The following is a 12,931-nucleotide window of genomic DNA, read 5'->3' on the forward strand; positions in this document are numbered from 1 at the left end:
CTTCAGCACGTAAACTGATTGTTTACCTTGTGACATGGGGAAACTTAACTGACGTTTTATCAATGTATCTGTTTGAAAAGGTGTACTTGCAACTGTGTTGTGGAGTAATTGTACTGTTGCTCGTTAAACAAATTTGCAATTCATTTCTCTCTATATATTCCATTAAATATTCAGTTTTATTATGTTAATACAAAGTTTGCACATTAAAATTTTATAAAGTCTACGTTTTATAGAAATGTAAATTTCACTTTGCTCTAAAAAATGAATCTGTTGTTTAAGAAAATTGGGTACTCTGCCTTACTTGATATTCGTGTATAGGCGTTATACTGTACCTTCTATTATATGCACTGAATGTTTTAAACTGCAAACAAGTATGGTCTAATTCGGCGAGGTATACAGTGTCAGTATATATCAACATTCCTTTCAAATAACTGCATCTAATTACGCCCTGAAGTCCAAGGGGAAATATTTAATCGTTACCATCTTCAGTTTTACATTCAACGCATTTTATTGTATTCACGTAATTATACCACGCTCTATTACTTCATTGAAACAAAAAGAATTGCCAGTCCTGTCAAGTATCGCACAACATTCCTCATTCTCGCGTTGTTTGAACCAACAATCAGTCGGCATAAGGGGCTGCCATTTTACCGATCTGCGGGTGTTTACTATTTTTTCACTGCTTTTCTTTGAAGTATAATATGAGTGTTAGTAACACAATGCCTAGCATCTAAAAATTGAGCGCACAACAGTTAATTATTCCTAACAGAATTATTATTCCTAAATTTGAAAAACTTAAATTTACTAAGACTTCGGCAAAGTGACAACACATTTTACGTCTTTGCATATGAACACCTTAGCAGAGAAAATAAACAAATTTTAATTAATTTACCATTTTTCTTAAAGCCTTTGACTACACAAAACTTTCCAAACGAACCATACATAATCCACATATCAGCTGCAATAACCTATTTTATATAAATGGGTTAAACGAGTGTCATTTTTCTTTTATTAATTTGACATAACTTAATTGTACATGCATCCAAGCGACAAGGCAGCGGAGCCTGGATCTCTTGTGGGGCCTTGGTAAGGGTGATGGTGCTGCCAAGAAGAAAAAAAATCAGCTGCAGCCACCGCCGCCATTTGGTTGACAGTTGTTCCATGATGACGTTGCGGTGGTGGAATAGTAGGCGGTGGGGCATAGCCATAATGAGGAGGCATACCAGTTGTAACATCGTGCACAACCCCGGAAGGATGGTTAAAAGGATTGTGGGGGTTGAGGTGGCTGATACCGGCAGCTGCAGCCAGCGCCGCCGCAGTATTGGAGTAATGAGCTTGCATCCCTGGATGTGCAACACCCGAATGATGGAGCCCTCCAAGACCATGACCTGGAGGCATCTGATGGATTTGATCGTGGGGAACCACATCCTTTATTCTTTCCTCCCGCCTTTCTTTCTTCCATTTCATTCTACGGTTCTGGAACCATATTTTTACTTGCCGATCCGAAAGCTTTACTGTTTTTGCAACCTGTGTGCAAATGAAATAAAAACAACACAAATTTAATTTTTTTCCTTGCCTGAGTTGGGTTGCGCAGTAACCGAAATGTTGTGCAAGAGTACCATACTATGTGCAAAATAAAGTTTTGACAATCCAAACCAGCAACGAAATGCTTTATAAGCTGGGATGTTTTCCCAGCTATTTATTTGGAGGGCTCTTAAACCTTAAAAAACTTCAAAACTCAATATGTCTGTAAGTCGTTGTAGCATATCGTTATTATTAGACAGAAAGTTTAGTTCATTGACGTTGTGAAAGTGAAACTCATTACATTTTTTCATTTGTCTTTATTCCTTAACATGGGCCTATTATTGTGTAATAATTGAGAGAAGCTTCACAAGGTAGCTTATGTCATAGTAAGCAGAAAAAGAATAACGCGTCAAATCATACAAAACATTGAATCAGTCACGTCTAAACTAAGAAATGTTGTCCCTAGCATTATTGCACAATTACCGGTAGGTTGTCACATTTTGGATACACCTATTTATGCTTTTCTTATTCCTATACACGCATCAGATCTACACTTTAAACTCAAATATACTATAACTAATCCTCCAATAGTCTCCCTTTTATCGGCTTCGATTTTATTTGAGGGCTCACCAAGGCCACATCACCCCACCCCACCCCCTTGGAGCACAACCCTGGTTGCAAAGTAATTATGTGTAATTTATTTGACGCAACGCTTTTATTTAACAAACATTTTTCCTACTCCTGTACTTCTAGTTTCTCACAGATGATTTTCATGTAGTTTTCTGGTCTAAAAAACGCGATACGTTTGTTTTGCACAAATTTGAATACAGCAATGATATTTAACCACAATTTAGTCTACGAGCATCATTTTTAAAGTTGGTTGTTTGTAGTTTTCAAGCGCTTATGGCAACTTTTATTTATGACAGTAATACATACATTTTACGAATATCAAAGAGTACCTCTAATCTCCGCTCTCTGGATAAATATTGATTGTAATGAAACTCTTTTTCCAATTCCAGCAACTGAAATTTTGTGTACGGCACACGCTTCTTTCGACCACTTGCAGTCAACCAGTTTTTTGTTGGATCGCCATCTAGTTTGTAAAAAAAGTATATTTTAGAGTAATTTTGGATATATTGTATTTAGATTTATGTCATCTCGTAGTACACCTAAAGCAAGGTCATGCTTGCGAAAGCTTGTGCGGAGAAAACAAAAGTAAAAGTAAACCTCATAGAGTGCAATAAAATATTCTTCTTTTTTATTTTATAAATTTAAGTGTGTGTATGATTTCAGTCTTCAGATATTTAACTGTTATCTGAAATGTGGGACGGGGCCTATTGTTGTGTTAAGTCGTTTTTGAAATGTCTGACATCGTGGCTTAACCCGAGCTTACACGATTTTTCATTAACAAGGTGTACAGAAAACTGTAACAATCAAAACTTTTGCCTAAGAACAAATAAATAGTATTAAAACGCAAATTATATCAACAGCAACAACATTTTCAGAGCCGTACATTTCCGTACATTTCAACAATACATTAACATTTTACAGCTGTCAAAGGCGAAGCCTTCTGCAGCCTAAATAATTGTCGACCAGGAAATAAACAATAAGCCGAAAAGTACAAGACCTGTTTATAGTTGACCGATAAACCTGGACGATGGACGCATAGATTAAGTTTACCACGGGGCAAACGCTAATAAATTCCTTCCACTGCAAGTTGTGAATAATCTGCTGAAGATTTGGACTGAGCATAATAAGAAATAAAACCATTCTAATACTGTGTGCCTGTTGTTATGTCATAAACTTCACAATAGTGCTATAAAGTTTAACGTTGTCAAACTAAAGCCCAGCTAAATTTAGAAAATCTATCTGTATGAAAAGGATGTAAAAAGCCCAAAAACGTTTTATAAATATTGCGATGTTAAACGCATTTTTGAAAGTAGAAGATAAACGACAGTCAACATCGGTGTTTTTATAATAGATGCTTATAAAAATATGCAAATATTTTTAACTCAATGTAACAGTCAATTGAACAAATTTCTCGCAAAGTCCAGCCTTATTCGAGAGCACAGCAGGTAGCCATAAAAAGTTTTACAACAGGCCATTATATTTCGGTAATCGGAGACCTAAATAAATTTTTATTGCCGAGGTGTGTTAGATTCGCACTCGTGTAGATCTAAACTGAAGTGAACCACCGTAGGATAATTATTTTGTTGCAGATCTAAATAAACATCGTAAACCTAATTCAACACCTTTTATCAAAATTGCGTAGCAGTTAAAATTTTGTCTACTGTGCTACAAAAGGTGCAGCAGACTACACCATAAACCAAATATTCAAAGTAGGCAACAAATATATTAACTTTTTAAACTATAAATTGTATTTAAAACCAAATTAACTCATTCATTAAACTATATAAGAATTGCTTAAAATGTTCGTAATACAAGGGCATTTATTACTAATTGCAATTAACACTTTTTAGCACATAAAACGAGGTGTTATTAGGGAGTAGATAATTATCATTTTTGTGAAGGTTGTGGTTCGACCAAATGCAGGTAAAGAAACAAAAAATACCAGGTGATAAACGGCTTGTTTTACTAAACATAAATTAAACTAATAAATGGGAGACTTAATCAATCTACTTTTGAAAGCTATGCAAAAACTTTAAAGTACATTAAATTAAAGTTCTTATAAAAATTTTTGCACTATTCATAAAGTAAATCTGTGTCTAGGTGTAATAAGAATGATTTATAATAATTAATCATTCTGATGTTAAAGTTAAACAAAAACATACGAAATGAAAATGATGCATCAAAGTAAATTTCTAAACAGAGTCTCAAAGCAAAAAACGTAACGCTGTTTAAATATATAATTGCTTCAACAGAAATGTGGAAGTAACATCCGTACCTTCATCGGTTGTTCCCTCCGCGACTTCCTCGGCTTTCTGACAAACATCATGCGAGAATAAACCGTCTTCTTTTTCCAATTTGTAATGCACTCCCGTTGCTATACCATCCTCTTCTAACGCTGAAGACGCTCCAAAACTTCCTGGTACCCGCCGATCGTTAAGATTCTGCTTCCAGTCTGCCGTGGTCTTGCTCTTACACTCCGGAAGCGCATGACCTGGTACCCGCAACTGAGAATAAGAGTCGGCATGGATAACTTCATCTCCAGAGTTAAAGTGGTCATCTATTCCAACAGAGGGCTTTGTTATGTGACTCGGAACTGTAAGCGATTCTTCAAACCCCTTCGGATTTGCATGAATGGGAATTTTATCGGAAATACTTTTATCGTATTCAGCTCGGTCATGATGCTGCTTTAAGTTTTTTTCTCCTCCATTTGTCGGACTTGTTCCACTTGATTTATGCATACCTTTTAAAGACGAGTCATTGTCGCCTCGAGTGTAACACTTTTCATTGGAGGCGGACTCGTAGTATTGCCTCGTTCTCAAGGCCTCTGGTATTGTAAACGTTGAAGTGGAAGAGTAGCAAAAATTGGCCGCGTTATTTTCTGGTATGGTCTCGAAAAGATTATTCGTTGGGAAATTTTTATCGTCTTGACCACTGTTATTTACGGGTTGTCGTTGCATTGTTCCTGAAATATTCGTCTCGTAAAGTTCGTGTGGTCTTTGTAAAATATCATTGATATTGCCTTGCTTATAGTGCATTAATGGTGTTGACCTCGATCTGTTATGAAAAACATCTAACGATTTTTCTTCAGATGATTTAACAATTTGGGAATCAAACGCTTTCGACATTCTTTCGGTCTTACAGCCGTACAAAGCGTTAACTCCCACCTGGTTATCAAGCTCTTTTCCAGGCAGGCTTGTTTCTTGCGCCGCGACTGACATTTCCATAATAATTCGAAAATTTTTTTCAACTCATTTTGACTTACCCCAAAGAATTATAAAACAATTTTCAAAAACAATCATGTCACGTATTTTTTAAACTATACCTAAATAAACACAAATGAAGGCAATAAGAAATGTAAGCGGAAATACTGCTGTATAATTCATGACTAAAATGCAATTTAGACTAACTCAACAACAACGAAAAAAGAGCATAAAATTAATATCATTCAAATGTACCAATTATAAAAGTTTTTAAAAGTGTTGGGCTACTTGCTGTTAAACCCTCTAACTTTGATAATAGTTATAACACGCTTTTAATTTGCAATCAAATTTACATTGGCGGCCATTTTGAAATTTGCCTTTCCATAGACGAAAAAATGGGGTTGGATAGCAAAATGGGCATTTTACCAACGCTTACACATTAAGATGTACCTCGAAGAAAATAAAGAAATTTATTTCCGAAATTTTTTATGACAACGTTAGATTTAAAAAATGCGCATAAATTCACTCGCTAAATGAAAAAATTGCTATATTTCTTAATAATAATGTTTCAAATCTACAAAAACGTATTTCCGAATACACTTTTTAACTTTTTCCAAAATTTACAATTCATTGAGCAAATTTTAGAATTCATTTCAAGCAAATTTGAGTATTCATTGCGACACAAATAGCACGAAAGTTGTTTGACTTTTTCACCATCTATCGCATGGAAACTTTGCACTTTCGCCATGATCATGCAAACTGACTGTAATCAAAGTATTGCCATAACACTTATACCATATTCACTTTCTGCAATACATCGCCACGATTAAAGACATTTGTCTATCTTCTTTCAAATGTAACAGTCAGCTATCGCACTGTATGAGCTGAATTGGATTATGTCTGCTGTGGTATTCTGAGCTCGTGTATAACGCTCATAAAATCTGGCCACTTTTTCTTTCCGCGCTCACGAAGGGAACTTTTGCTGCCCAGCGTTTGTCTATAAATTAAGAAAAAAAGAGAAAATATACACAGTATACTGTAGCAACGAACAGGCGCCTGGCTTGAAAGTATGGCTTCTCTGTTGAACAACTACAAACTTTTCCTAAAATTAACGCAATCCGTGTCCCTCAATTGAAAGTGAATGTAATTTTTAAATTGGTTATTTCACTTTTGCTGTGAATGTTTTTATTCGACAGAGACAGTCGCTAAATCATCTCTGGGTAGTAACAAACGGCTGTGAGTTTTAGCGGACGAGGTCGTAAATGAAATGATGTCATCCAAAGATTCTGTATCGTTTCTGATAATTAATTGTTAAAATATTAAATTAATACCTAGCAGCCAAACTGGCTTGCTTAAATAAACACTTGCGAAATGGACCAATGTCAGTGTAGTTTTACTTTTTTGTTGTATACGTCTGTACGATTTAAGCGACGTTCTATCTATGTGTTACGATACATGTCCTTAAAAGTGTGATTTACAATGACTTAGGAAATGTCACTGTCAGCGTAAAAACTACTTTCAACTTGGCTGAACAAGTGTTCGCTTCGTCAGTTGTAGGTAAAATCTAACGTACGTTGTTGCTACCACTCCCCTGACTTTCTTCCTTAATGCGATTTTTGATCAGGCAATAAAATTGATTTATAATTTGTTGAAAGAGTTTTTTATGCGTGATAGCGTACGTCATCGGAACATTGCAGAAAAGCAGGTTAATTGAGCTCATTTCATACTTTCACAACAATAAATATATCAAAAATAAATTGCGTCTTTCTTATATAAAGAACCCTCATCAAAAATAACTAGCTAATTACAATACTGACATAAAGCTTAAGTGCATATTACAGCAAATGTGATAAACAAAATGTCGTTATATCGGATGTTTGATTGCCTCAAGTCAAAGGCGCCTTAGTAGTCAGTCGTATGGCAATTAATAATGTCATATAAGCGAGAGACATGGCTTACAGATATCACCGTAAATCACGAACGACAGCGGTACAAACAACACAAAGAACCGCTAGGCAGGCTAGCACGGACATAATGGTTATTTTGTGGTCTGTGAGGTAAATCACAGTTAATAAAAGTCGGGTTCTGTTGGAAATCTTTGTGAGCATCGCCCTGGAGATGAACAAATCATTGCCGGTGAAAAGCACTGATTTTGCGAGCGACGTTAATTTACGAGGCAAATGGTAAACGAGGAGACAAAGAGCAAATATCGTCATGATCAATATATAACGCTGCATCGTTGACAGGCACGTTTTGCGCAAACAACGCAACCAGCTAGATCGCCATTTTGGTACTCACACCGACCGCTTTCTACAACGTAGTTTTATGTGTATAAACAGTTAATATTACAGCAGTTTGCGGTTGTATCAGCGTATTTTTCGTTTATTTGTATTAGCAGCATAACACAAAAACTAGACGTAATCATAAAACCGATATTTTTTGCCAGATATCTTTCTGATGAAAACAGTGCGCGTGTTAAATCCGATTGGAACTAATACACACTCGGAGTAGAAGCTACATAAAATTAGCCTAATTGATATTTAAAGCGTTCGAATTTTTCTCTTTGTATAAGTTCGGACATGCTCCCTCCCCGTCTTGATGACTGCTGCCGCTACGCAATGACCCACCAGCGCGCTGACAGCCCGAACCTAACTGCGACAGTGCCGATGGAGTCCCACATCTGACACACATATTGGTTAGATTAATGTTACTTGACAGAAGTTTTCCGCTGCGATGAAGTTTGTGGAGTAAATTTTGAAAAAGTTGACGACTGATGGCCTATTAGATCTTTTTCATCATACGCTTAGTTGAAAATAATTTTACAAAATTTTTAAATGTCGTGTAAGCTAAATTCACACCCGCGTTTTCATGATGACGCCAAATTTTCATCACCATACGCACACCCATTATAGAATTATTCAATTTTATTAAAACCATTACAAAATAGGAAAGCTTTAAAGTTCATGGAAAACCACTCTCTTTGTTCAATTAAATCTGAAATTAAAGAATGAGCTAAAAAGTGTTGATGTTGAATTTTCAAGATTTATTCATTATAAAATTATTATTATTTTATTGGAAAATTACTTCATATGATTTATAGAAATCAAAACAAAAATGTTATAGTAATTTACTATAAATTGATTCACAGCGCATAGAACTCTTTTGAAAAAATAATTTTATTGTTTTATTAGAAATTATTACATCACGCGTGAAATATTTCCACAATTGTTTATCAAGTCATAAAAATGACTCTAACCATAATAGTACTGAGCCAAAGATGTAAAGCAATACCTGCCAATGTGTCGCCGTCGCAAGGCGCTTGTAATGACATCATACAATTTTATGACTTCCGTGTTGGCTGGATAACCTAAAAGACATCAACCCTTAGCGGTGGGTGCTTTGTACATTAGGATGTAAATGTTAATATGAAATATTTTTAGGTTAAGAAGAAGATGGCGTTCACATCTAGTAAGAAGGAAAAAATTTGCAAATATAGCATTGTACTTACATTGCTTCAAAACTCTTTTCGCAAAAAATATGAGCCTATATGGGAAGTGGTAGAAGTAGATGTGAAATGTTTTCAACGGTGACGCCAACGTTTGTTTTACGGTAGTTAAATTTACAGTTAAACTTGTAATTCTATTTGCTGCTTTTGATATTTTGCCATGAAATAACCTCGTGAAATACAAGAAATGCAACAGCGTCAAAACATGTAACCGAATAGTAACATATAGTAATCAAGGTCAAGTTTAATTGCATGACCAACTGCAACTCCAAAAATATGTTAGCGGCGGAATACCTCTCACGTGAGAAATACTAAACACAAAGCGCGTTTAAAAGATGAAGAAATAATTTGCTTTTGTCACAGTCCCGAATAACTTTGCCCAGCTGAGCGATGATCCTTATCAAATGACCAACGCGTGTCGCTTATTTAACGATACTCTTTTATGAAACAAGATCAGCAGCATTTTCAACATTCTTTTAACCTTTCCGAGGCTGTAATTGTTGCATACTATGCAAATGTACTATAGCATAGTTTGGCGTATTAGTATCGCATGGAAGAAAGTTAATTGATTTATATCTTTGCTACCATTATCTCAGCAGGAAGTCTTGTCATTAGCTGGGACTTGACGCAATTTTAAGATGTTACTCTGCGGGAACTGTAAATCACAATAACCGTAAAAATTGTCGAGTATTTCTAAACAACAAGCAGGTTTCCTAAGCGTGCCACCCTGTTGACCTACGTTTTTTGTGAGAGCTTGTAATTTGTTGAGCGATTCGTCAAAATCTTGTTTCTCCACCACATGCATATGCTTGCATGCTCTATTATTTGCAATGAATTAAGTGTGACGTTCCACTGCATAAGATTAAATAAACACATACATTTCATTTAAGAGCTGATATGAGCAGCTTCCACATTACTTTAACTGTAGACTTATAGCTGTTTTTACTTAGTATGTAGATATATATATATATACAATTCAGCCTAATTCCATACTATAACTATAAATCGTCACAAACAGACAAACACAAGATCACATCAATATAGATCAAAGGCAAACGTTGTTCAAATATGAAACTAATACATTTATATCATGAATTGTTACTTGTCAGGCTTTATCACCTTGAATTATAACGTTTGTACAACAACAATATATACAGAACAGCTCTGTGGAAATGTTTACATAGTTCATTGACATTCCATTATGTGCAACCAACGTTTGCAGCTATATTGTTAATTTGAAGCAAAACGCACTCTCATTGTTTGCTAATGATTTTCCAAGCTTATGAGAACTTTATATAGATTTTCCCGGTTATGACATGTAAATATAGAAGCATTGTTCTTATTGAAAATAGATATCTATCTATAACTACAAGTATAATTATAACCACTTAAACTCGCGTCTTGTCAAATTAAACAATTGTTTGTTGTATTTTTTGTAAAATTCTTTCAAGTTATTTATACTTTCCTTATCAGCAGAAAGGGTGGGTTCATTTGTCTTGCGAGGCAATTTACAAACTTCTGGATATTGTTGTAGTCTTATGCAGTAAAACCCAGTTTGTCTGTTTTTAAAAAACATTTCGTTTGTAATAGCCTGTTTAACATCCAAAAACGTTTGCAATTTTTCTAAACTCGATCCGGGGTCGTTCCGCAATTCTTCTCCAGACAAGATTAATATATCTTGTTGGTCGTAACGATCGTAAAATTCTTGCATAAACATGACATATATCCCGGTAGACACAATGCTATATTCAAATGGTGCCACTTGGCGAATATTTTTCATGTAATTCTCCCACATCTTTGCATCTTTTGATGTATTCTTAAGAAAATTCAAAGCATCCTGGACGACATTTGTGAAACTAGAGTTTGGTGGCTGCCGGTAACATAAAAATAACGAATTGGTTTTAATATCCTGAAAGCTTAAATACATATGTAGAAAAAAGGTAAATGCTAACTAAATTATACATAGCTTAATTCATTCAAAGTTTAAATTATAACTTAGGTTGCTTGGATTTTCGAATGTAAATGTTACACTAAATAAATAATTTTATCATAAATTCTATGTATACTATACAGGCAACATGGACCGACGAAAAGCTGAAATTTAAAAAACATTTTAAATGTACTATGCTAAACTGAACGGTCTATACCAGTGGTTTTCAACCTGGGGGTCGCGACCCCCGGGTGGGTCGTTTGCCTTTTCTTTGGGGGTCGCGAAGACGACAATTAACTACCAATCACTATCACGAGAATGCCAATTAATTACCATAAAAAATTAACTGTAATGATATTAGTGAATGTTGTTGACAGTGAATGTTCTACTAGACTACTATTTTTGCAGCAGATTTTAAGCTAGGTAAGCCAGTGTAGGCTTACTATTGAGTTCCCGGTATCAATCATAGGTAGTCTATGATAGCTAACCTAGCCTGAGGAAACTTCAAAAGCGACTGTTAAGAACAAGGTAACATTTGCAAGACATAAATTTTTAAAGGCGGTCGTTAGTTACATTGGGTTGTTAAAATGGGTCGCGGTATGAAAAAGGTTGAAAACCACTGGTCTATACAGCAATGTTATCAATCTAGCATCAATTTTTAAGCATATTAGAATTGGTTTATCTGTTGTATTACAGTATACTAAATATATTTGTCAATATTTGATGTTGTTTTCTGCCCTGATTTTAATGGACAAAAACATTGTTATGTGTGAAAATATTGTACTCACCAAATATCCTTTTTTCATGAAATGTTTAAAATCGGAAAAGGCACGACGTACAGGATCACAAAGTAAAACAATGATTTTCGACGGACGTTGGTAACGTTCGAAAGCTTCATTGTTGAGCATGCAACGGTTATCAGCCACAAAAACGTACTTTTTCTTTGTCAAAGCTTCCATCAAACGTTTACTAAAATGTAGTTTCTTTGTTTAAAGCTGCATATAAATTCACCGTAGCATCACCAAGCACGAATTAAATCGAAGTGGTGAACAAGCAAGATGTTGAAATGTAAAGTGAAAGCAAAGTAGTAGCATACTTGAAAGGCTCAAATGGGGTGTCACAAGCATGCGGGTCCGGATAAATGGGATGGATGTCAGGATGTAAACCAATAAAAGTCTTCAATGCCGTTGTTCCACATTTCTTTACTCCAATAAAAAATGCCTGAAAAAGCGGTGTAGCTGAAACGTTTTTGCCAAAACTTGTTGTGTCCATAGAGTAGTAGCACTGGGTATAGCTACAGTTTGTTGCTGCCATCTAGCAGTATAATCGTTGTCAATCTTCTTTCTTCATTGCGCAATGCAATATATAAAGTTTTTATATGGGTTGCTTAGCAATTTTGAAGCTGGTAGCCCTCTTTGGCTTGTTTATATAGCGTTATTATAATGCTTGCAGGTCATAGATACGTTTACTTAATTTTGTTCAGGTTGGGTTAAATTAATTATATAACGACGCAGGCCGATTTGCAACTACAGAGGTGGCGAAACAAATAATATATTACAGCTAAGAGCTAACCAACTTTATCACACTAGATATCCATTAATGTCCATGTAAACTTACATATTTTTTATTCTCTTCTTTAAATATGCGAGTGCTTTGGGCAATATTTGCAATCTTTCTATGACTAAAGCAAACTTCATTATTAAAGTAATAAAAAACGGCGCAAAACACCACCGTTAAAAGAACTGTTACAACGGCTGGTACTCTTTTCAACATTGCTTAACGCTCAACATGAAAATATCAAACTAAGTATGGTTTTAAATGTTATGTTCTATCAATGCTAAAACAGAAGTAAACATTACCTATTTTTTCGGCATCCACCTCGTTTGCAAAATAGTTCTCATAGGGACAGTTGCTCATTTTGCTCACAGCAAGTTTTTGGTCGGCAAATACGTGGATATACATAACGCAAAATGACAGCCCTTTAACACAATTCTTTAATGTTCCTAAGAGTTGTTTTTTGGTAATCTGTTTTCTCTTCTAATATTTATTCTCTATACCCAGTTAGTTCTTAGTTTAAAAGTATTTTCTTAACTATATATCCATTAATCTATTAATGTATTTTATTGGGTAATGTTGTTATTT

The 12,931-nt window shown here is 35.0% G+C and overlaps 2 protein-coding genes across 2 annotated transcripts; both read right to left on the bottom strand.

The window, feature by feature from the left end:
* Positions 1-495: 495 nt before the first annotated feature.
* On the bottom strand, positions 496-6,257 carry LOC143471198 (uncharacterized). Its single transcript, XM_076969593.1, has 3 exons — positions 4,430-6,257; positions 2,484-2,617; positions 496-1,527 (listed from the first exon to the last, which is right to left on the bottom strand). Exons 1-3 carry the CDS (start codon positions 5,376-5,378, stop codon positions 1,027-1,029), a joined length of 1,584 nt encoding a protein of 527 aa, XP_076825708.1. The 5' UTR covers positions 5,379-6,257; the 3' UTR covers positions 496-1,026.
* A 3,636-nt stretch (positions 6,258-9,893) lies between these two features.
* LOC143470767 (heparan sulfate glucosamine 3-O-sulfotransferase 3B1-like) lies at positions 9,894-12,658 on the bottom strand. Its single transcript, XM_076969038.1, has 4 exons — positions 12,407-12,658; positions 11,886-12,010; positions 11,578-11,758; positions 9,894-10,729 (listed from the first exon to the last, which is right to left on the bottom strand). Exons 1-4 carry the CDS (start codon positions 12,560-12,562, stop codon positions 10,238-10,240), a joined length of 954 nt encoding a protein of 317 aa, XP_076825153.1. The 5' UTR covers positions 12,563-12,658; the 3' UTR covers positions 9,894-10,237.
* Between the last annotated feature and the right edge of the window lie 273 nt (positions 12,659-12,931).

Source organism: Clavelina lepadiformis, chromosome 9 (genome assembly GCF_947623445.1).
Source record: "Clavelina lepadiformis chromosome 9, kaClaLepa1.1, whole genome shotgun sequence".
Classification (NCBI taxonomy): Eukaryota; Metazoa; Chordata; class Ascidiacea; order Aplousobranchia; family Clavelinidae; genus Clavelina; species Clavelina lepadiformis.